Here is a 26,089-nt window from a genome sequence, read left to right on the forward strand (position 1 = left end):
TGGTTAAATGGATATTACAAATTGGCAAAAAACCTAATAGGATTTAGAGAAATTTTGTCCTTTTGTGACAAGTGTTGTAAATATATACTAGTTGCTAAGTAAACAGCTGAAATATGAAGTAGGTATAAACTGCCAATTCTAGAAACCAGCCACTCAAAACCATTTGAGCATTTTCTTTGATGTTTGGCTTCTGGAGGCAAATGTCGACTTTAAACAAATGAGCTACTGTGGGGATTTATTTTTGGACTCGCTGCAGGTCACTGCTGGGCGTGTTCAGTTACAGCGAAAGGTTGAACAGAATTTAAGGCGACAGAAGATGGAGAAATGTCCATCAACACCAAAAGGACAATGTGTAGAGCTGAGGAGTCATTTTTAAAACACAATCAGTTTATATATACATTTAGTATTTTCTATAAATCTCCCTTAAACCCTGTTGCCTCATCTCTCACCTCCCCCTCCTGGGAGCCTGTGGCTTTACTGAAGAGGATAAACACATTAGAGATGATTTTCTCTTCAAAGCTTGGTTAGCTGTAGAAAAACTGCGCCCACCTCTCGCTTTGTGACACTCCAGCAGATTTTCCTCTAAATCTGACCTCGGGCCATAACGAGTAAAATATAGTGAAAAAGCAGCAAATCTCGTTGGTGATGGTTTTTTCTCTTCTACTGTAATTACACTAATGACTCAGAATCTTTTTATTGTTTTAAAAGGAGGAGACTTCATCGAGGTGAAGAGGGAAACGCCTTTCTTTTGTCTATTCATAATCAGCTTTTCCACAGCAAATTTGGGTACCAATAGTTTCACTTCTTCTAATGTATTTCTTAACGGTGAAAATTGAGTGGGAGTGTACCGTGATTGCCAGGTGTCTCATATCACATCCTATTACCCAAATTGTTTATCTGCCTATAAATACTGACGAGATAGCAGTCATGGTAAACCTTTCTCCAGGATTTAAATATCAGAATCATATGACACATTAAAGTGTATGTTTTAGTGGCATCTAGTGGTGAGGGTTGTGAATTGCAACCAGTGGCTCAGGGTGCACACGTTCGAGTTGCAAAGTGTTCTTACGACTTCAGTGTGTGTTCATGTCGGAATGTGTGAATCAACATGGATGCCACTACAAAGATGTGTTGGATTAGCATTATCAGAGTGTATAAACAACACACAAACATCTAGTTCACTCTACATGGACTAACCAAACTAACCATTTTAGCCATATAACAAACTGCATGTTTGCAAAATATGTATATGCAATATGTGATTTTGCACGAATCAAAGGTCTGTATACTCCTTTATGTCACATGTACTCTTTATTTATCCTCTTGCATGTAATATTTAAGGAGGAAAAAAATTCTGATTGTTCCAACACCACATGAATGCACTGCTCACCCCTCCCTTTCTAGGCGCCCAGGAGAAGTTACGGTGGCCGACAGGCTCTGTCAGCTCTCGTGCTAAATAATACGTATGGGCCTCCATTTGTCCAAATGTCTCTTCTCTCCTTACTTCTAATGAACCATTCGACTACTACTACTAACGTTACTTCTTCTTCTTATTCCTATTCTTCGTTCGTATTCGATGTTGTGACGAAACCCACTCTGTTTGTCCATTTAGGCTACTGTACAAACACGGCGGCATAACATGGCGACTTCCATGTAAGAGAACCTGCGGTGTGTGTAGATAGAAATGGCTCATTCTTAGGTAATAAAAACATAACTGGTCATTATATGAGGGGTTTATACACCCCTGAAAACATAGTTATGTATATTATATTGCATTTCTGTCAATAGATCCTTCTAAATATTACACACTGAAACACACATAAAAATATGCATCCTGTTGAAATACTGTACATTATCAAGTCAGTGTGTGAGGTTAGCATTATGCTGCATTCATTATTATCACATAGAAGTTACATCACATTTATTCATTTAGCAGACGTTTTTATCGACTTACAATTGCTATACATGTCAGAGGCCGCACGCCTCTGGAGTAACTAGGGGTTAAGTGTCTTGCTCATGGACACAATGTTGTCTCACAATGGATTTGATCCCAGATCTCTCACACCAAAGACATGTATCTTATCCACTACGCCATCGACACCCCATACTATATTTATGTGTTTCACAATAACATCTGAGTGATAATTACTATCTATGGCTCATATTTTTGGTTTTATAGTAAAAGTTTGTAAAATGGGTTTCTTGCATGCATGTTTGGATGCATGGAGACATTAAGTCTAGGCGAAAGTTTAAACAATACAAAACATTTTTTTCAGTGAAAATCAGTGAGCTTTGGGAAAAGCATTATATTATATTATATCTTATATTATACCTTATTTATCCCTACATGACAAACTCATACAACCATAGCTCAATTATAATTTTAATTCATTATTGTAAATGAAACTGACAATGACAGTTGCCATCTTGGGCTGTTTGATGTCATGTCATAAACATGACAATCCTTCCATCACTTCCTTCTGTCCCACAGGACTTGAATGCAGCATCAGTGTAGTCTCTCATGTGTTGCTGGTGTGCTGCTGTTATAAAACCACACAGATCCAGAGGGGAAGCAGACAGGCTGCCACCAACACTGTGGGTTAAACACCGTGAGTCTGTTCAAAGGCACACAGATACTCGGAGGTAACAACATGTGACGCGTTGACATCCCGTCGATGGATGAAGCAAACGTCATCAGCCACAGCTGCTTCTTTACTGAAATGTCTGTCCACCAGGATTAAAAGCTGCAGTCTGACTATTCAAGCAGTGACTCCCTCCTTCAGGATACTGTGTGTGTCCTTTAACAGATTACCACGACCACACAGCCTACAAGCTTTGCTCCAAGCTTTTTTCGCATTATGATTTCTGTACTGGCTGCACAGGACAAAATACAATGTTTAAGTGACTTTAACAGAAAAGTATGACATTTTGGGAAATACAATTGTGCAGATTAAAGAAAAAGAGTTAGCTTCTGAGCTGGTGGTAGGCAGATTTTTGTTCCATTTGGACAGCGTCTGGCTCGCTGTTTCCCCCGGTTTACCAGTATTTGTGCTAAGCTAAGCTAACTGGCATCTGGTTTCATATTTGACAGAATGTTATATATATTGAAATTAAACTCTCTCCCACTTTTGTTGGGTAACAAACAAAATAAACAAAAGATTAGTTTAAAGAGAAAAGCAACAATTGATATTTGGCCCCATGAAGACCAAATGTCTTTAGATTCTTTTTTGTTTGTTTCTACACAAAGCCAGTATTTTTCTTTCTAGATCAGTGTGTTTTGCACATGGAAGTATTGTTCTGTAGTTTTTAAAGGACAAACAACTTGTTTAAAATGTACAAAATAAAAACCTGAAAAAATCAGACTGCTATTGTCTGAAATTAACTCATCACACATAAATTAGAGGCCCTGCAATGGACTGGCAACCTGTCCAGGGTGTACCCCACCTTTCGCCCAATGTCAGCTGGGATTGGCTCCAGCCCCCCGAGACCCTGTACGCAGGATAAGCGGTTGATGATGGATGGATGGATGGAGATAAATTAGATTAGCACCTCTATGTCGGAAATTTAAATAATGAGCACTGAAAAGTCATAACAGCTCTCTAGAGTGAAGTGAATGAGCATCTGATGTATGTGCAAAAAATAAAAACCATCTCTGATTTACACATATTTACAGATGTTGCCAAAGAAACAACCACTGCAATGATTCATATAACCAAACCAAACCAAAGGCTGTAATGTAAACACATTTTCTTGCAACATAAAGAACAAAATCTATTAGACCTCTGTCAGGAGGCCACCTTTCACGCAACAACAGGAGGAAGATGGAGTGAGGCTTGTCTTTGGTGTGTAAAGTGTTTCTTATGGCTGAACCTGCTGAAGTAACATCAGTTCAAACAGAGCTACAACCTGTGAGGCACCGGCTGCTCATTTATTATTTAGTTTATCAAATGTTAGGTGTTGCAGCAGCGCGAGGCAGGATGGAACCAGATGATGGGAACCAGATTCAGATTTGTCCCTCAGTAAGCCTTTATCAACCCAGCCTGTTCTCATGCTCAGGCTAACCCTACAGCTGTGCACATCGGCCGTGAGGCATCCAACTGCAGCATATCATATACACGCAAAATTGCCGTTTTGCGTACAATAGACACGGCTTTTCCAAAGAGTGCATATGTGACGCATGAGATGCGATTGATCAACCACACAGTGGGAAATATCGAGGTCGAGACTAGAGCTGGGGAAATGGGTGAAGACATTTGTAAATTTGACTCTACCACTGATGACACATCAGCTGAATGCAGGCGTGACTCAAAATGTCTGCCTGAAATCATTTCACATATTTCATTTCAGTTCCCATTTCTAGTCTGTTCATGAAGTGCACCTTACATAAGCCTAGAGTGACCTGAGCCTGACTGGATTCTTATTCCCTTTTTCCCCCCCGTACAAAATTAATTAAAGCTGCAAGTCCACTCCCCTTTGCACTCTGTTTTGGTCTCCACCAACCCCGGACAAGTTGCTGCAAGAGTCCTTCTACAGTATTTCACTTAGTTAGCTAGTCACTAACTTTGTTCACCTGCCATTTGCTGTTGGGCAGGGAGCGTACAGTCCAGGCTTATTTGATAAGAGCGGTGTAAGTGGACATCACTTTGCTTGTATTGTTGTTATGAGGTTTTCATATTCAGGTAAAAGACGGTTCCCCGCAACTGATGTGAACAAGCTCAGTGGCTCCGCAAGCTACGTATACATCTACACCGGAGCAGGAAGTGTCAAACAAATTGGCGTGTGCTGTCTGTTAGCATAAAGGAATGGGGAAGATTTGATAACGTTTTCCCAGCCCTCTGTTGAATGTTTGTACCCTTGGTAAGCAGAGGGAGGTACGTGCGTATTTTAAATGTTGTGGAAACTTGATTATGTGTAAGGCAAATGTAAGTAGTGTTGAAAGATGTATCGTTATTAATGCATTGTTTTAATGCAATGTATTTTTAAGGTTTATTGTGGCTTTATTTGTTTTTAGTTTCATGGTACTTGATGGAAAATAAAGATATTTCAACAGCTGAACTCAATGCGGGTTTATTGACGCCAAGGGCTGCTGCAAGCGGAGAGAGTGAAATGTGCCGAAAAATCAAATCAATTTAAGCTACAGTGAGTTGAAGAGATGATAATTCATCGCTGAGTTCATCGCAGTGAGTAACCCTCTTCACACAGTCATTTAATTGTTGATGTACAGAAATGTTGAACAATGGAGTGCTTTAAACCCACAATATGTCTTATTTTTAAAACATCTCATTTGGTGCTTCCAAATTAAATTGGCATGGACTCATTTTTCTACAAACAAAAAACTCAGTAATCTCACATTAAAACTCCACACACAGTGGCTAAAAAAAGCAACACTATTGTGGTCATGCATCTCAATCCAAATGTCTTTGTGTAACAACAAAAACATTTATAATCATCTGTTCTTACTGAGTGAAATGTAATTTCTTTGCTGGCACAAATTTTTCACACAACTTTATTTCTACTCCTACGCAGCTGTACCAAGTGTGAGTTACAATTAATCTTAACATGATTTGGTCAATTAACCCACATTCATGTTTTAGTGTTGTGCTGCGAGGATTTGCTGCCTTTGTGAATTTAATCTGTTTGGCTTTCAGAAAAAAAACATTTTTAAAGTTTTGTTATTAATCTTTTTTTTCCCTTTATGTATGATTTTAACAAATACACCAAAAATGCTACAAACAGAAGCCGAGTTTTTTAGGAGTCTATTATCACTCCGCTAGCAAGCAGCTGATGTTATATCATCTGACATGCGTTGTCTACCACTCTATACGTGTCTGGGTTGTGGTCATACATCTTCTCTCTCTGTCATGCTCTTTCAGTCTTTCTACAGCACATCAGGTTGATGAGCTCTCTGCTCTCTGCTCTGCTCCTGTCACTTCCCATCTACAGAAGGATGAGTAAACGTGTCCTCCAGTAAAAAAGGGGGAAAAAGTGAGTTCAGAAAAAAAAAAGGACGACATCCATTCGAGTGCTTTTCTTTTCTGGATATAAAGTGTAGCCTCGAGTGATGACATTGTACTGCTGCCGGCTTGTTCCTTACAAGAAAACACCTTTATGAGAAGATGTCTGAAAAAAAGGGGGGTAAATCAACAGTGAATCTTACAGTATGTGACAGAAAATAGAGAGCAGTGCAGCCTCACTCTGCTCTGTGTGTTGAAATTTTCCGCCACACTTCACTTCTGGTCACAAAATCCACAAAGATGTCAAAGACATGCGGCCTCTCTGATAAATTAAACCTTTTAGTTCACTTTTCCAAAGGACTAATGCAGCATTAGTTCAACCTTTGACTCTACTTCCATCACTTATTTCTCTGTAGCTTTTTATCCAATCTGTTCACTCAACCTTCCTCTTCGTCCTCCTGTTACTCCACATCCAGTCAATACATTTTCCTCTACGGCTTTACTCCCAAACCTTTTAACCAATCACACCAATTCCCTTTTCCTCTATAGTCAAATAATTGATCCCATTTGTTCCTTTCTGGGGTTATATATAGTTTTTTAGATATATATTTTTTATTTATTACAATCCCCATTACCAGCTATTCTTTATTCAATCATATATTTTCCTTCATTGTGTGGAATATTGTCTTTGGCTTCACAATGCAATGTTAAATAAATACACCATAAGGCACAATTGTTACTTGACTGGAGCATCAACAAGCATGCATACATACTACAAACATACTGTAAAAAGACAGAAATACAGTTAAATACTTAAAAAAGAGGTTGGATTTAATTCTATTCTGTCGAATTGCATTTGGTAGGAAGTATTTTCTGTTCTGTCCATTTCAGATTCCGGGTATAACTGAATCCTCATTCAGATTGATAAAAACCTGCCACAAGCAAAAGCTACTTTTATTTTTACCCATTGCTTTTTTACATTTGTTCTTCAATCAGTTTGGTGTGCTAACATTGTTTTATGGGTCTTTTTCATGACAGATATTTCATATCACTATAAGAACAAGATGACTGTAATTTATAACATAATAATAACATAATAATGGCTGCATTCGATCTAGATGTTGTGATTGCTCACTAACCGATCTCGCTTACTGAGGTATATAAAGGGAACAGAGCCTTTGTTAATGTTATTAGTAACACCTGCCATGGACATGTCAATGTCTGCCTTAGAAAAGTATGACTACATTGAGTTATATAAAAACATTTTATAATAAAAAGCTACCTATTAACATAGTGCAGCAGAAGTCTGTTTGTCAGAGATTAAATGACTTTTGCACAGTGATTACAAAATATCAGACTGCAGGTAAATTGGTTTGCTCTAAGAAATTATCCTTTGAAGTCCACAGTGCCTTTTTTAAATGTAAAGGTGCAACAAGCGCAAATGTTTTGGTTGATACTTTCCTCATGCTGAAGGCTCAGCCATCGCGAACCTCATTTAATCAGTTAACAGTTATAATGCCAGGTGCACATAATTAGAACAAATCAAATCACAGCACATAGAGGAGATAATTAGGAAAATATATGTCAGAACATAGACTGTACATTTCTCAGTAAATTAAATTAAGCAGTTAGACTGTTATCTTGTGGCTCATGCTTAACTCTAACTCTCTTCCTGTCTACATTCGAAAACAGCAAGTTTGTCACATATTTCGAGAAGGTAAAACACTTACACAGTATCTGAGGTATCAAAAATCAGCTTTCCAGCTGAGAGAGGAAAGGAGGGTCACACCAATTAAATTGCAGCCTCTGCAGGTTATTAAAATAATGCCAACTCCACTTAGGACCTCTGAGAGGGGAGGAAGCAGAAAAAAATTCTCTCCAAGGTTTCTCTCCAACTGAGAGATTGCACATAAATGTGCATATTAATTTTATTTTAACTGCCTGTGGAGTGCTATAACAAGGGTTGAACCTCCTTGTGAACTGAGCAGTCATGTGTCCTTTATCATATGTTAAGTTACGATTAACTTAAGCAAAAGGTTATGTTTTTGTTTGTTTGTTTGTCTACTAGCAGGATACATGACTAACTATGGACGAGTGACAAGCTTTTTTCTTTCATTTATTACAGGATTTCTCAACATTGCCAGGTTGCTGCCCCTGGTCTGGGTCAGTGTGTTCATCCTGTGTGTTTTGTGTGTGTTTGCTGCAGTTGACCTGAGCCTCAGGATTGTGGGCTCAACAGATCTTGTCTTCCTGCCAGGCACACTGAGCAGAGGAGAGAGATGGGGGAGAGATATGCAGTGGCAGAGGATTGATTCGGCCCATCCTGTCTGCGTCATGATCCCTGAAGCTTCTGAGCGGGAAACATTACACACCGCTCATCTTGATAGAATCATAACACTATTTCAATATTGACCCTAGCCCCTAGCTGTAGGTTTGATAACTTAAATTAGCAGTATCAGGAAAAGCGCAGGTGGAATTCATATAATGAAAAATGGCTGCATTCCACTTATGGGAGGTCCTGGCATTTTGTGTGCTGTCACACTGTCTGGGACACTTAATGGAACAGAGCCATCCTAAATGTTATTAATTCTACCTGTACTTTTCCTGCTATGATTAATCAAAATGTCTTTTGTGAAAAAGATTTATTAGGTTTAACGTTGGGCCAGTTTTTACAGGCAGGGTGGAAACACTGATCTCTACTTGCAATATTTATTTCTTTTAATTTAAATAAGAATTGATTTGATTTATTAAACTGGTTATTTTAGTACTGAATCTGAGAGAAGTGAGGACTAATACTGGGTTCACACTACGCAACATAAGCCTGAAAACAGTCTCATCTGACAGGCGTTTGGTGTCAGACACAAAAATGGATGTTGGGCGTGACAATTATCATTTTATTCCGTGTAGTGTTCATAGTGGACGACAACTGACGCCCCATCCGTGACACGGCATGACATCCCGATAAAAAGACAAGCGTGTCCAACATGTAGTCCGTCTTGTCTCTCAGCCAACTCACAGGCTAATCTGACAGTGACCATCTTAACAGACAAAACATTTGTGTAATACTTTAGAATTAAAACTGTTTGAATACAAGGTTTACATGTGCCATTTAAATTAAATAGATTGTATTTTTTGATATTATTCATCTAGAAAGTTCAGACTTCATTTCAGTAAAAGGTACTTTTCAAATGGCCTTTCAAATGAGGCAGAGTGGCCGAGGTATTTATTTATCTACATGAGCCAGTATTTGCATTGTTTTCGACAGTATATTTATTTTAAAAAGTGTGTCAAAGGCTTGATGTAAATCATGAAAGGGTAAACTTCAGCTTTCATCCAGAGGCCATATAATTTAGCAGGAGAGCCAGTTTTGGCCCAGTCGCCGCTTTAAACATTCAACATGCAACATAAAGAAACCACTGATTGAACCTGGAAGAATTAGAATTACAAAAAGGACCTTTACAGAAATAAGCACTTTCCTATCTGCTGTCTCTATTGTAGAAATGTTTGGTTAAAGGAATAGTTTGACATTTTGGAAAATACGGTTATTCGCTATCTTGCTACACACTGAGGTAGAGCCAGGAGGCAAACAGCTTATCTTAACCTGGAAAAAGGGGGGAAACATTTCTATCCAACTTCTAGCACATACCAACTTTTTCTTTAGGTTAAGGCGAGTAAAACTACTTGGTTAAGGTCAGGGTAAGATCACGGTTAAAAGCGTTGGTAGGAGACAAACAGCAGCCTCTGGTATCAAAGTCAGATACTTTGTACACCTAACCACCAACCACAAGGACCTTCCTATTTTCTGGTGAAGACACATTCAACAAACAAAATTCTAAAATAAGATGATCTTGAATATTGGCAAATACTATCAACTGTTGGCAGCTTGTCTTTAAACCGGCTTCAAAACCTCATATCAGTAAAACCATGTGAAATCTGTTTTATTGATGTGGGACAGCATTCGCACAGACAGATGGTGTCTTCTTCCAGCTGCAGTTGAAAGATAAAAGGCACAAGAGAAACAGTTTAAATCAATACTAAAGTGTTTGTAAAGACAAACCTGGCCAACCGCCTGTTTATTCACAACAAACGAGTTTCCTGTTTACAGGCATCACCTCTGACTGATTCTCATCGTGACTGATAAAATCAGCAGGTAACCTGGAAGGAAATCTGATGAAAGAAGTAAATAGTAATAGTAAATAATTTTCCTGTTAACTGATTTCCTCATTTTTAAGCATATAATGACACTGATGTCTTAATTATACTGCTTATGATAAAAAAAAGCCAAATTATAGGGTGCTTAGAAACCTTTTATTACATGGTAATGATGAGAAGGCGGATTATAATTCAGTAGATTTGAATAAATGCTCCAGGATTTCAAAGAGCTTCCTTTTATTAGGGAGGTGGTATCTTCTAAGTGATTACCTCTGAAAGAATTAAAACGTGTTTTTACACAGAAGCTGCTGCCTGAGATGGTACAGTAGGTTAAAACTCTACTTCATGCATTTTCTGCAGACACTGTTGGCACAATTATTCTGGAGCAGTCTGCATGTTACATAACAATGCTAATTCAGAGTAAATCCATAGAGAGTTCACTGACTGGAACTGTGCTACTGTATATGTTAATGTGGTCTACATATCTGCAGATATTCAGGCTCTCTAAAGAGACAAATGCACTCCTGTTGAAAGGCAAATGAATAATAAATTAATGCCAGTATTTTGGAAATGGTCACTGTTGTACATTTTTCAAAAATCCCCAAAGAAAAATCTATACAAATAATGTTAACAGTAAAAACAGTTCACTGATTTCACTACAGCTTCTTTTCATTATAGATCATATGAATATTGTTCTTTTTTATTAAACAGTTAATTATTTAGTTTAAAATGAAAACTGTGAAAAATAACTGATAATAATAATTCATCAGAAGTAGATTTTACAGTGCCTGAAGGCATAAATTAAACTGTGTAATAATCAAAGTTAATGAGAATTATTATTCGTTTAGGTTGCATTAATTGATTTTTTTGGCTACAGAACAAGCTATAAACACAACATTTACATATTATCAGCTGAAAGAAAGATGTCAAAGCAACAACACCAAAAAAGGTCAAATAAAGAAAAAGACAAAAAGCATTATGTTTGATGTAAGCTAAATGCTAAAATTAAAAATTAAATTAACACGCTCACAATGACAATGCTAACATGCTGAGTTGTAGCGGGTATAATGTTTACCAAGGTTTTCCATCTAGACTTCAGTTTAATACTTTACACTGTACTGCACGTTTACTGTCTTGTTTTCGAGGGGAAGTTTTATTAAAATCAGATTTTCCTTTTGAAACTTCGTTGGCTTCTCCTCGCTCATACGTAGTCAGACCAAGTATTAACAGGGCCAAGTAGTTCTCCTCTGTCCGGGCAGGGCCGAGTAGAGCTAAACATTTTTCTCTGCTGTTTTGACTATCTTACCAGGGCCAAGTAGAATTACAAGTACAGTTTTCGCCGCTGATTAGACTGACTTGAGGTCTGAGCAGGGCTGAGAAGTAGTTTTTCTTCGTTCTTCTTCTGTCTTGACTGCTTTTACCAAGATTGTTACACAAACAATCTGGATTCATAGTGACGATCGCAAATACGAGGAAATAAATATCGTACGATGAAGAGCATAAGATTTGACTGATTTGATAGATTGGAAATCAAAAAAGCAATCAATGGAACAGAGAAAAGCCTGAATATTCGTAACCCATTGGAATTATAGGTAAACAAAAAGTTTTATTTTCTATTTGACAATTTTTAAAATTGTATTTGAATCTCTTTTTATATATTTCCCTATGTTGCTTTTATGTAAAGCACTTTGAATTGCCTCGTTGTTAAAATGTGCTATACACCTCACAGGTGTGGCATATCAAGATCAGACAGCATAGGTGTTGCCTTAGGTTGGCCATAATAAAAGGCCACTCCAAAATGTGGTGGGTAGATTATCTCGACAAAGGAGAAATGCTAACACAGATTTTGACACTATTTGAGAGAAACATAGAGAAAGTCTTAGATCTTTGAGTTCAGCTCATGATGAATGGGGGCAAAAACAAAAGTGTTGCGTTTATAATTTTGTTCAGCGTTTAAAGATTGTCTGTACAAAATTAACAATCCATCCATAGTTGTAAATAGTACCATTTAATTAAAAAACTAGAATATTAACCTCATTGGGGATCCTAGAGAAACAACTTACATTTTCTTTGCTCTGTTTCTGTATTTATCTTCTGCAGAATTGACTGGACAATTCCCCTGTTAATTATACATCGCTCAATTACACAACACAACACTACATTTACAGCTTATTGTGGTGGACTCGCTGACCGACCTGTGAGCGTCTTGGAAGAAAAACAGAGCAAGATGGAGAAATGTGTTTCTGTCTGCGCGCACGAACAGGCAGACACACAACAAAAGGAAGCCCATCTGGAGGAGAGGGCAGAGCAGATAGCGCGGCAGTCCAACGTGTTGCCGTGGCAACGTGGCGAGGGTGGGATGTAGCAGGAGGGAGCCGGGGAGGGTGGAGGAAAAAAGAAAAGGAGGGGTGGGGGTACGACGAAGCCGAAGAAGAAGATGATGCTTCTGTAACATCCGAAAAAATATATTTTAAAGGATTTTGGATGATTTCTGTTTTAGTTTAATTTAGGACTTTATTATGTTCCATTACTGATTATTACTAATTATTTCTGATAATTGAGCTCATTTTGAAACAAAAACATGAACATAAGGAGGATGATAAGGATGATTATGTTGTTATAGAGAGAGGGGGAGGGTAAAGAAAACAAAAGTGAAAAAGGTTGGAGAGAGAGGCCAAAGAGAGACGAGGAGAAGAAGGAAAAAGGACATATTGACTCATTGTACATTACAGTTTTAAAATAAAGATGTGTCTGTGTGGCTGATGCCCTCTTTCTATATTCCTTGAATCAGTGAGTTCATTTTCATTTTTACTTTCTTATTTAACACTTGGACAGCGAAGTGGAATTGGAGGTCTGAGAAAAGGTCAAGATGTCTGTTGAAAGGGCATCGCATAATTATAACAGGGAAAGTTTTAATTCTATCCTGAAAATGTTGAAACACATCTTGCACACTTTTTTGCTATCAGATTAACACATTTTCAATCAAATGAACATGAAATATGAGATGTCATGTGATCACGAAACCCATTAGGGGTTCATCCTCTGGAGAGCATAATTGTTTATACCAAATCCAATAACAGCAGATATATTTTACTCTGGATCAAAGTCTTGGACCAATCCATCAGATAATTTTAAGTGCATCAGTGGATAGTAAGACCTGACAGATTCACATGACATACAGTTTATTTATCCGTGTCATTACTGTATAAAAAGCAGCTATGGGACCAGTTATATTCATTCATCTGGAATGAAAACCTGCTGCCCTTTCGGCTCTCATTGGGCACATGATTGACCACCCCTGTTGTTTGGGGTCAGCTAACATTCCCAAAAACATTTTAAAGGTAAATGTTCTGCACTTTTCTGCACAAAACTAGTGTAGGAAAGTAAGTAAATCTCCCTCTTTTTATTTTAATTTTATAAATGATGTGAAGTTTCAGCCTCATGTTATTCAAGAACAATCCCAAAGAGTTCCACACAGATTTAAAATTTTGGAAAAAAGAAAGGCTGGTATAGGATCAGCAGATATTACCAGTTGGAGGTATCAGGAGAGAAAAGGTCGAATTGGTGCATACATACCTAAAACGACAAGGTCCTGCATGTTTTGGAGGTGGTAAGTCTTCACAGGTCTAAAACTTTACATTTGGAAAACCAATCTTTACTGAACGTGGATGAGTTCATGCTCAGTAAAAAGAGCCAAGACCCAATCTGAGGATTATTAGACCCGTTTCTAAATGTGGCTGACCCCAACAGACCCAAATGGAAAAGAAAACGCCATGGTCAAAAAGAGCAGCACTTTCTTGCACTTTCCGTCTGCCTCAAAAAATGATATTTTCCATGATGCACCAGAGCTGATATTTCACTCGTTATACATATTAACACAGACCCACAAACAACAGGACAGTTTGAAGCTCATTATCCTCCTGATTTGCCAAAGGCACATGGATATAACTCCTGTTATCATCCCAGTAAGAAGACCCATATATTGCACTTTTCTATGAGCACATGAATTCAACACTAAGGCCATAACAAAAACTAGGGAAAAAAACCCAGATCACCACCAAAATTGAATCAACTGGCTCCTGTGTCATGGCAGAGCTGCCAGCAAATTTTAGCTAAATCCTGCCAACAGACAGACAGATGTTGCCGTAGCTCACATCATTATTAGGACAGTAAAAACTGCATCATTAAATGCAGGTAACACAAATGAAGCTGCAATGTTGAGTCTACTGGCTGTCAGCAGCTGTGCAGTTGGTTAACTTACTGTGTGGAAGGTAGCTGATGTGAGTTCAGATGGTTGCTCAAGTCTACATCCAGTATGTTCAGACATCTTGTATATTAACAGTAATAAAAACACTGTAGATATTAGATGGAATTTTAACTAAAGAATGAGAGAAAAATACATTGATTCATGCCGTAGATTTCATAACATGACTGGTGAGTTATAGTTTATTAGATGTGAATTCATTCAGCTGCTGCGTTATTCTCTACAGTATAAAAATATATATGTTGAATGCTAGCCAGTAATTGTGTTGGATTAGATCTGCTGTCATTTAGGAGAAACATGTTAACATTTAGAAAAGACAATGGTGACTGAGGACATTTAGGGCTCAAAATTGACTTTTTATCACCGTCCTGAAACCAAGGTGGGAGGGCTAACATCGTTCTACAGCAGCCACACTGACGAGGCTGCCTGCAGGTATCTGCTGATTATCTCAAAATGCAAGATAACTGTGAGATCCAGTCCAGTCTAATCTAGTGGTTGTTGTAAGAAAAAAAATATAATAACAAGAAATTTCTTTCATAAAAATAATAATAAAAGCTTTAAAAGTTCACATAGCCTTCCGTTTAGTCTTTCATTTATTTTGTTTGATGTTAGTTTTTTTCTTCTTCTTTGCTTTGATAATCCAGAAGTGAGGTTGTTTTTTGGACTCCTGAACTGCTGACATTTTGAAAACACAACTTTACCATGTAGAAGCTTAACAGAGCATTTTCTTATACATCACTTTAAATCCTGTTTAAAAACATTTGTCAAACTTGTTTTGAAAAGAACAACCCAAAAGAAGGGTTTGCAGACTTAAATCCCTTTGTAACATTGTAATCCTGGAGGATTATGACTGGATGGGTTTGTATCCCATTCTGTACACTGTCTCACCTCCTTAATATAATCTCTTTTATGAGAGTTTAAAGAAATGTAAGTGGAAAAGTGCTTTTCACACACGGAGTATGTTCTGTGTGTAGGCCTACTGTCTGGACTGTATTTAAGTTACAGTCTGTGGCACAATTAGGTGGCACATTAAGAGCGCGACTATAAAGAGGGTCAATTTAGATTTTCACTTTGTCTTGCTGTTTTCTGATATAAATTAGTGATCAACTACGAGACCTATCTTTAACTTTGTAGCAGCAGAGCAAAATGATACCAATGTAAGCCAGTCAGTTGGTTTGTCCAGAGCAGAATAATGTATCTTGACAACTTTTGGAGTAAAGTAAATGTGTGTAAAAAAGAGATTCATGATACCCAGAGGATGATTCCTAAAGCCAGGAAGACACCCCGTGGATTCGGCCCCACATTAGGCCACGCACTGGTTGCCACCTGTCAGATTTTAGAATTGGGCAGCATTTCTGCCAACTTTTCTACGAACACGTGAATGCAACACTAAAGACATAACAAAAACTATCTAATGGGGAAAAAAAACAGATCACCACCAAAATCAAATCAACTGGCTCCTGTGTCACGACAGAGCTGCCAGCAAATTTTAGCTAAATCCTGCCAACAGACAGACAGATGTTGCCGTAGCTCACATCATTATTAGGACAGTAAAAACTGCATCATTAAATGCAGGTAACACACATGAAGCTGCAATGTTGAGTCTACTGGCTGTCAGCAGCTGTGCAGTTGGTTAACTTACTGTGTGGAAGGTAGCTGATTCAGATGGTTGCTCAAGTCCACATCCAGTATGTCTAAAAATCAAAAGCCGGGGAGACACCCCATGGATTCGGCCCAGACTTTAGCCCCGCATTGGTTGGCACCTGTCAAATTTTTGATTCGGGCAACATTTCTGCCAACAATGGTTGTGAATGATAAACGATGTGGTTCTGGAACGATCAGAGTGAGCTTGTTTTAAAAGTCTTGACTGAGGCCACTGTGATATAAACTGAACTTCATTGCAGCCAGTCTGTGGCTCACAGTACCCAAAGCATGAATGCTAATGTTATCTCTGTGACCTAATCAAGCCAAAATCTATATTAATCAATTGCCAACATTTAGCAAGCTGATGGCCATGACATTTGCCAAGCACATTCACACTCCCCAGCGGATAAACCCTTTCCATTTCCAGCAGCTTTCCTCCAGTGCCACATCCAATTAAAACATCCTTTTTATACCCAAGTTTCTTATTTATTCCCCATCTTTCTGTCTCCTTAGTTCCTGTCTGCCTGTCCAAAAATAATCCTTAGAAAAGACAAAAAACAAAACAAGCAATCAAAAAGCTGTTGAATATTCTGGGGTGTAATAACCATTGCACCCTCTAAGGGGCCACCAGCAGGGATCCAGACTGACAGTCTTGCTTCGGCTGTGATCTGCACAGCATACTGTGCTAGAAATTTGGATCCCAAGGCATGTGGCCTACATGCTATTTGTATTTGCTCAAATCTAACATTGTCAGGGTTGCCATGACAAAGAGTAAATCACAACTGAGGCAGTTTGAGCTGCATTAACACGGAGGATGAGACAAAGGCAAAGCAAGCAGATGACTCAGTACAGGCAAACCTGCAAGACAAAAAAACTTGAAGGATTTTCGCATCTTTCATCACAAAAAAGGGCTATTCAAGAATGTCATATTATGTTATTTTCAAACATTTAAGTTAGGTTTTCCCTAGTCGAGAATAAATAATATTGTCAAGCACAATTTGAATTAGATTATGCACTTATTATACACAAGGTAACTAGTCCTAAATTTGTCATACTAACAGTCAGTCTCTTTTTTTGCTTATAAAAAAGTGTGAAAATAGGATTGCATAAAATCCCAGATATTAAGCAGTAACAGAAAGATAGCTGGCTTATTTTAAGAATTAAACTTAAGTCATAAAGCTTAATTAAACCATACAACACAAACCATCTTGGATGATCTTATAATTAAACAAAAACTTTAGTTGAATTTTGTGGGCTATTAAAAAATAAATAGAGTTTTGAGATTGATAGTAAATCTCTCTAGATAATGAAACATTTTGCATGTTTTGTTTTTTTGAAGCATTCTCGCTATTGTTATTTGTCACATTGCTGTCAGTTCACATAGACATCACATAATCCAGCGCAGAGATATGGAAAGTCTTTGGAAACAAAGAGAAACAAGAACAGCAGCAACAGCAAATATAAAGTTGCTGATGCACACAGACGTTAACTGAGTGATGTGTTCACTGTAAATCAGCCATCAAGCTACATCAAATCCTCATGCAGAAGATGAACGTTGTCCGACTGCCCTGCAGATGAGTGTGACTCAGCTGCTGTTAAACACTTGCAGGTTTTCAAATTCGTAACCAGACCTGCTTAGACTGAAGTGACTCACTGTGGCTGTTTTACAATATTTAGATCTCGTGTGTGGGAATGACTCAGGTGCAGCTCTACTACTCTCACATACTGTACACAACGTGAAACTTAAAGGGGCATTATGGAGTATCCAGCGGCCACTAGCGGTGTGGTTTTAAGATTGCAACCAGGCATGTGCTCGTACGTGTGCTCGGTTGAAATCACGAGCGAGCATAATCAGAAACACAAACACTTTCATACAGAAATCCTGCAATAAATGCAAAAACAACTGCACGCCGGCTGTGGCTTTTCACACAGACATGTTCAGGCTCTGTTACACCGGCATATTGGCAAGGTGCTCCCGAAAAAAGGCAGAGTGACAGCGGCTAGAGAGAGACAAGGAGACAGCTTCACACAACATGGTGGAAACTCAGGTAAACTCCAACTGCAACGTTACAGTGATATTTTTATCAGCTTGATGTTGAATTAATCCATGCTCATTACACGATAACAGTACAGTGACTGCATTTAGCCGACGTGCTACAGCATACTCGCCTGCTGCTTTCAGTCACTATCTTTACTATCTGTGTATCTTTCACCGGAGGCTCAGCAATGTCAGCACAGCTACATGTATTGGATGATAATGAAACAGTTGCTGGACTGAATATTATAGTGTGAGTATCGGTAAAAAGGCAATAAATCTAAATTGAACGTTATGAAGCAAACAGCGGCGGGTCCGAGCTAATGTAGCATTAGCTGGCTGAATCACTATAGGATAGTAAACACCAGGCTTAGACACTTTGACATAATACCAGTGGTAAACAGGAAAGTAACATGGGTTGCGTTGGTGGTGGAAACAACTAAACAACTGTGACCCGGATAACATTAGCCACTGCTTGGCGTTAGCCTGCGAGCTAACCTGACTTTGTTTTTACTCGACATCATCTGAACCTGTCTAATGGAATAAAATAAAGATATGAATCGATGGTCACCTAGGGCTTCCATAACACGCAGTACTTGTTAGTAGGATCTTGTTTTTGTGTGATAATATAAATAATAAAGATCATTACCAGCCTTAAATTGGTTTTCGCATCTTTGCATCCAGTGGAAAAATAAGATTGAATTTATTGCCACAATCTTGATGATTTTAGTAATGTGTGTTGTACATTTTATTTGTAGCATCAAATCAAATCAAATCAAGTCAAATCACCCTATTATGTGTCTTTCTTATGTTTTCAGAACCAAATGATGAGCAGCCATTTGTGTGAGCAGTTGCACAGTTGGGAATGACTCAGGGCTCAGCTAATAGCTCCCATCAATAATTCAGGCTCTAATCTGTGTCTGGAGAGCCGTCGGAAATGTGTTATATATGGACTCGTCACAGTGATGCACTGGCTTGCATCTACAGTTGTTTCCTCAGTTTGAAAAATGAGAAATATTTTTCCTTTGTCAACATATTCCACATCACCTGTGTGAAGAAAGCTAATGTTTAGAGAAAGTGGAGGAGGTGGAAAAAAGTATTAAAGCATCTTATAGACACATGATATTTTGCTGGCTGGGGCTTCTGTAGAGGACAAATTAGTCAAAGAGAGTATATTCTATCATTTTAACACAAATACATTACAATAAGCTTCTCTAATGGATGAATTTGAGAATCTCATATTCCTGTTAAAAAGGGAGGATTACTGGGCATGTTTTATGGATTGGTGGATGGATGTTAAAGGTGCAGAGCAATGTTCCATGACTGGGTTTCTGTTTTGTTTTATTGTGCTCTTTTAATTACATCATTTTGTTGTGTACTCTTCTTCTGCAATGATTTAATGGCAACCAACAGTAAACCTGAAACCAGCTGTTTATCTCTATGAACCTAACTCCTAAGATTCGTGTAACGGCTGTGGATGGAAACGCACATTCATTTGCAATGTCTTTGTAGATTTTCTTGAAATTCAGTTGAAATTTGTGCTACATTTGAATGGAAAGTCATGTACTAATCGTTACACTGGAGGGCTATTTCTACACCTGATTTCCACAACATGCTTTATTGAAAGTCACACACTGTAACCTGCATATTACCTTAAAAAATGTCCATAAAGACAGCTAGTGCCCTGGAGAAGACACTGGATGGTGGCTTTTGGTACTTCACAGTTTTTTGAAAATTTGTGCTGTGGACACACTTCATTTGGCACTAAATAAGTAATATTGACAAAATTATTTGAAATTTAAAGAAAATATATGCATGTACATATATAAATAATTATAATTGCTTTTGTTTACCCTCTAGGATAAGATCTACTGCTCTTATTTTTTCTACTTTAATACAGAAATATATGATTGAATTTAGTGCAAAATTCAAGGGAAGCAACTTTGACAGTTTGGCATCCATCACAAGCACATCAGATAATCTTTTAGACCTCGCTGCATCTTACTCAACACTTCCCTCTAGAAACGCTTCCCCTTGGATTTCACTTTGACTAATGGAGCACATCACAAATTGGCAGATGATTCACAAGGGTTGTTGAGAAAGCAATACCCCCAACACGCACGCACACACACACACAAACATCCTCTATCCCTATGGGGACATCTCATAATGCATTCCCTGGTCCCTTACTCTAACTTTAACCATCACAACTACATGTCAACCCCTAACCCCTAACCCTACCACTAACCGTAACCTAATTGTAATCCAAAACCTAAAACCAAGTCTTAACCAAAACGTGTCTTTTTATTCCCCACAGTCCTCACCGGCTGGTGTACATTCAGGTTAAAGTCCTCGCTGGCATACTAAAAAGTGAAAAAACACACACACATAAAACATACATTTCCTCTTGGGTTTGGCTGGTTACCAGAAGACAGCTGTACAGGCTGCCTGTGAGCCTTTTCTCCTATAACTCATTTCAATAATGAGGGTAAAGGTGTCCTGATGACTGAGAGAGGACTAATGTGTTTTCATGCCATGAAAAAATCCCCAATACACAGAAACACATCCAGTGAGCACTGTCACGTCTCATTTCTCTGTTTTCTATATGCTATGTGAAAGAAACTGGAATACTAACTCTCATTAGAGAAAGTAAGAACTAACAGAAAATCAAAACTGACAACCACAAAAAATCCCCTTTTTTGCATCATCTACTGTATTTGCCAAACGATCCTTGAAAAAACCACCCAGCAGTGTGTAATCGAAATGGAAATGTCATTATTCTTTTCCATTGCTTTTTAAACAAGCTCATGGATTTAACACGGTGCTTGAGTTGTTCTTAAGTGGAACATTTTTACTGCAGAAAAGATGATGGGAAAGGAGCTCTGCAGTGGCAGAACAAACCTCCAGCACTTTGGAGTCAAGTAAGGTAAGTTTTTCTTTTCAGAACATCAACAAAGTTTTCTGACAGCTGAGCGTCTTACCTGTAGCCCCTCAATGGCCAGGCGCAGCATGCTGGGAGTCAACTTGGACGCCTGCTTGAAGGTGAAGTTACTCCAGTCGATGATGAGGATGAAGCCATTGACCTGCAGCTCCGGATCTTCTATCATAGATTCCAACGACAGCAGGATAGCCCTCAGTATGTCAACAAATGTGTATCTGAGAAAAAATTATTGAAACACGATTTTTATATGCCAGCAACCTGGAGAGCAAATTAAGGCATTTAAACAAACAAAGACAAAAACACACACACACACACAATTTAAAATTATGATTGCAGCTATATTGTATTGGTGTACCTCCATGCCAATAAGAAATACAGTGCAGTACAGAAACAGAGTCACTGTTACATTATGTAATTTGTCCACCAGAGAGCGCTGATAAATTGTACACTGCAAAATGTCTTGCACAGCACTTAACTATAATAAAAAAATAAAAAATATATATGTATATCAACATTGTTTGTTTATGTTACTTTTAAAAAATTACGATCAGCCAAGAAATTGTAATCTGATTTTTCATGCTCTCAGATATCGATATCTGCCTTAAACATCCAGTATCAATCGGACTATAAAAGTAATAAGCAACTATTTTGATATTTGATTAATTGTTTCAGTCACTTTCCAAGAGAAAATGTCCAAGCTACAGCTTCTCAGACATTGACCTGGCTGCTTTTATCTGTCGTATATCATTTTAAATTGAATTTATTTGGAGTGTAGAGTTGGACAAAACAAGCTTTATGGAGACACCAACATGGGCTGAGAGAAGCTATGATGACCATTTTTTGACATTTCATGCACTCAATCCTTAATGAAGTTTAATTAGTTATAAAAATAATGATTAGTTGCTGCAGCCCTAGACAAGGGTCATAAATTGTTGATCATATATCTCATAGTTGAAACTGAATATTTAAGTCTAGATTGTCAGTAGAACTCACTGATAACCTTCCTTTCAGTGTAATCTATTCTTGAATCAATAAGGTGGTCTTTAGAATCAGTTGTTTCTGTGTCACAAGGTGATTGTGGAACAGCTAAACTGCATCTGCTGGATGTTTTTGTTGCATGTTATTGTGTAATTGCTTTCGGCATTGTGTGGTTGCTGGTGCTGCTAGTGATGAGGTTTGCTGCTTCAATGGGTTTTCATCCACCCAATTCCTCAGATACTTTGCTGTCCTTTTCAAAAGTTGTGTTTTCTCTTGTATGCTATTTGCCTCATTGTCTTGTGTCCCTCTACATTTTTCCTCTGATTCTTTTATCATGAAAAGGTTTGCCTTGCTCTTTGTAGAGATAATAAATACTTCTTTTGCAAGCAAGAGCTGAGTTTACTGCAGCTATATCCAACATAATAAAGAACAGCTCTACAAGTATTTGTAAAGTGTGTTGGATAGAAGAGGAATGATGACAAGCACGACATGAAACAACCCATTAGATTTCACAGATTGATTCATGTTCAGAGAGGAGAAACTAATCACAAAATGCACATGATCTTATGCACCTCATGGCACATTATTCCCTATTACATAATGATTTTGTTGTGTGGAGTGGAGTCTTCTGTAGTTAGTCTACATTTTCTAGAAGAATCACGATAAAGCTAGATGGCTCCATTACGGCTCCACACTTTACATGAATAATCCAATGTTTATAAATTGAGTTATGAGGAGAGAAAATGTCCATGCACTTAGCAGGCGTGATCCCTTATTAAAGCAAAACAAGGTTATGTCTTGGCCTTATTTATACCTTTAACATTATACTAAGGTACTATAAGATACTAACCCTCACCAAGTCACTGCAGTACTGTTACTTACAAGCGTGAAAAGCATCAGCAGTTGACTATCTGAATGAACAGTGAATGGTTTATTTTGTATCTCCAGTCAATCAAGATAAAAGAAAAACCCTAATATGACCGATTTAATTAATCTTTGAAAGATTTGTCATTTGAATGATTTGATATGATATAAATGATTTGATTTTTAATTCAAAACATTTGAACTCACAACAAAAGTTATAAAGATGATGCATTCCCTCCAATTTATTTTAGGGGGAAATACTGAACCTTTATAAAATTTTATTTCTTCCCCTCAACATGATGAGCAGTTTGTAGTTTAAATCAGTGGTGTGCCAACCTTGCAGTCAGGATCCCACTAAGGGGTTACAGGATAAATCTGAGCGGTCTAAAGATGATTAATATGGTAGGACAGAAGACACACTCCTGCTACACATATTAGTGGGTTTGTTTCTGACTTTTCTCCAATGTGTGCCTTTTTGTGAATCTGGTTACTCTTAACTCATTATTTGGAGGGACCACTTAAAAGTCACTGACATATGCAACATGTGATGGGTGGACAATGCTTCATTTTCAAGGATTAAAAGGTTAAAATATTGGGAAACAATTGTTTCAACTACTTAAAACTATATGAATTAGTCAGATAAGAACAGTGTAGTGCTAATTCTTGTTTATTAAAATAAAATGTTAAATGAAGGTTCACTTGTAAAAAAAGTATACTATGTGGCCAGAGTGTGGACATGCTGAAACCTGTCCACACTCTGGTCTGGGTCTATTGCTCATTGTTTGGGCTGCATCTCTTCCAATGCAACACCATGGAATGACATTTTAGACTGAAGTGTGCTTCCAACTTTGTGGCAGCAATTTGTGGAAGACCTTTTCTTTTATGTTTCAACATGATAATGCCCCCATCCACATAGCCAGGTCCATAAATAAATAGTTTTAATATTGTGATTCTGTTTCTCCATAGTGTCAAAACATACATCGCATGTCTGACCAGACTGGAAGAGTGACGTCTCCTATTTTGCTCTTCCTAAGGTTTATCCTTTTCTCCTGTAAAGGATATTTTTTTGTATCAAGGATCTAAGGATAGATGATGCTGCGTGTTGTTTGGACAGTGATTTGGGGGTATATAAATAAAATCTACTTGACTTTTTGACTGGCCTGCACAGAGCCATGACCTTAACCCCATTAAACACCACTGGGATGAACTGGACCTAGAACTAAACAGGAGCCAGATCTTCTAACCCACATCTGTTGAACCTAACTAATGCTTTTGTGGCTAAATGGAAACAAATCCCTGCAGCCACGTTCAAACATCTGGTGGAAAGTCTGAAAGCAGCAGAGTGGAGGCTGTTATACCAACAGATTAATATACAGGGCTGCTATGTCTGGGTCCTCACATATGCCTTCTTTTGGCCATGTAGTGTATTTTATCCACAACTGATTAAAGAAGAAAGATTGTTTGAAGAAGTTTGTTTTCTGTAGTTTTCTAATAAACGTGTGTGGTGCTGAATGGACAGCTCCGTCAACCAGATCCACTTAATTATAATATAGCCTATTTTTAAACACCGACTCTCCCCTAGTCTATATGTGTCATGTGTCTCTTTGTATGTCTGATCGATAATCTAAACACAGACTTCACAGCCCTGCCACCACCAGCCCCAACCCTCTGTCTCTTTATTACCTGCTCTGGTCCCAGTTGGCTGCGAACAGCACCAATATTTTCCTGCCGTATCTGTCCAGATTGGAGAGCACGCCGGGGAAACCATCCTTCAGGGCCTGCTTGATACCCGGGTCTGTGGCTTTCAGGTTTTTGAACATGTCCAGGTTCTGCTGTCGGTATTCAAAATACTGTGCCAGCAGCCGGAACGCCTCGAAGTGGTTGAATTTCCTTGCCCGGAGGAATCTGAGGATAAACGCGTCGTCTGTCCTGAGGAAACCGATGTCCGGCCGGGTGATGATCATGTCCCGGACCTCCTGGATGTCCTGGTGTAAAGTCTCAGGGTTTTCTTTCAGCTCCACCTTGGCCTTCTCCAGGGTCTCTGGAGAGAGGCCAGCCTGTAAGTGAGTCATCTTTTGCAACAGCTGTCCCTCCACGGGGGACCACAGCACACCAGCTTCCAGTGAAACAACAGAATCAATTGTTACCACCAGCAACAGGGTGAAGTATATAAAATGATTTTCTGTATTGTTTCCTGATCAGAAGCTGACTTCAGATGGAGGCCTGCTGCTCTGTAGACGTAATCCACCCTGAGCTGGCACAGATACCGCTGCTATGATGATCCAATGATGCATTATCAACAAATGGGCCATTCACTTTTACGCACAGAAACATTTCAATTCAACCTTCAACAATTCAACTTTATTGTAAAATTTCCACCATGTATATCATGACTCAGGTCCTCCAGGCTTCAGGCGGTACATCCAACCTGCAGATCCGGGCGGCCTGGGTTCAGAGCTGACAGACAGTCGCGTCCCTCCATGTCAAAGCCTCTACTCTCTTTCTGTGGCACAATGACGACGACAGCATCACCGTCTCCCCGGCGTCGCCCGCAGCGGCCAGGCAATGCGGCACGACCCTGCAGCACCTGCTATATCATCATCATCACCACCCCTCCGCCTTCACAACGCATCTCCATCCGCCGACCGACTGCTGCTGGTGCTGCTGCTGGTGGTGCCGCCGACCGCTCTGTCACCGTCAATCGAGGCAGATTTGGCTGCTTGGTTGCTCGTCTACATCCCCGTCTTAATAATAACTGCTTCTCATCGTCATCATCTTCATCATTATCCACAATTTGGGTGTGAATTTAGATCCTAAATCATGCTTAGCCCCAAAGGGGAATTACAGGTGTCCCACGAGGTTTTGTTCCCCTCCTGCCACCAGTTTCTGGGTTTTGGAAAGGGGTGGGGTGGACTGGGGGGGGGGGGATTACCGTCTCCGCTCCCCCTGCTGCTGCTGCTGTTGCTGCTGCTGCTTCCGTCTGTTCGCCGGGAAAGTGACTGACAACAAGAGAGTCTGTGCTCCGGTCGATGTACGGGCGCCACCGGCGGGGGGAAGGGAGGGAGGGAAAGAGGTGGTGGGAGAGTGGTAGGAGGGGGTGGGGTGTAAAATGAAAAGGCAACATGTAAGAAAAAAAGGGATTCAGGGAGAGAGGACAAGGTGGCAGGCAGAAAGATAGAGAGATGAAGAATAGCTAGGATGGCAACCTTAAACTAACAGGGAGGAGGGCTATAAGATGAAGTAATAAACCTGAAAGG

The 26,089-nt window shown here is 38.9% G+C and overlaps 1 protein-coding gene across 1 annotated transcript in view; it reads right to left on the bottom strand.

Annotated features, from left to right (window-relative positions):
- Nucleotides 1-25,783, bottom strand: part of LOC119908423 (clavesin-2) — a 40,684-nt gene extending 14,901 nt beyond the window's left edge. The window contains exons 1-2 of the mRNA XM_038726081.1: nucleotides 24,516-25,783; nucleotides 21,031-21,205 (exon numbers count right to left, since the gene is read on the bottom strand). Of these exons, the coding sequence (XP_038582009.1) occupies nucleotides 21,031-21,205; nucleotides 24,516-24,904 (564 nt within the window). The 5' untranslated portion in view covers nucleotides 24,905-25,783. The remainder of the gene's footprint in view (nucleotides 1-21,030; nucleotides 21,206-24,515) is intronic.
- Nucleotides 25,784-26,089: the final 306 nt, after the last annotated feature.

Source organism: Micropterus salmoides, unplaced genomic scaffold, assembly GCF_014851395.1.
Source record: "Micropterus salmoides isolate LMB-PRFRI ecotype aquatic unplaced genomic scaffold, ASM1485139v1 Ms_hic_scaffold_18, whole genome shotgun sequence".
Taxonomy (NCBI): domain Eukaryota; kingdom Metazoa; phylum Chordata; class Actinopteri; order Centrarchiformes; family Centrarchidae; genus Micropterus; species Micropterus salmoides.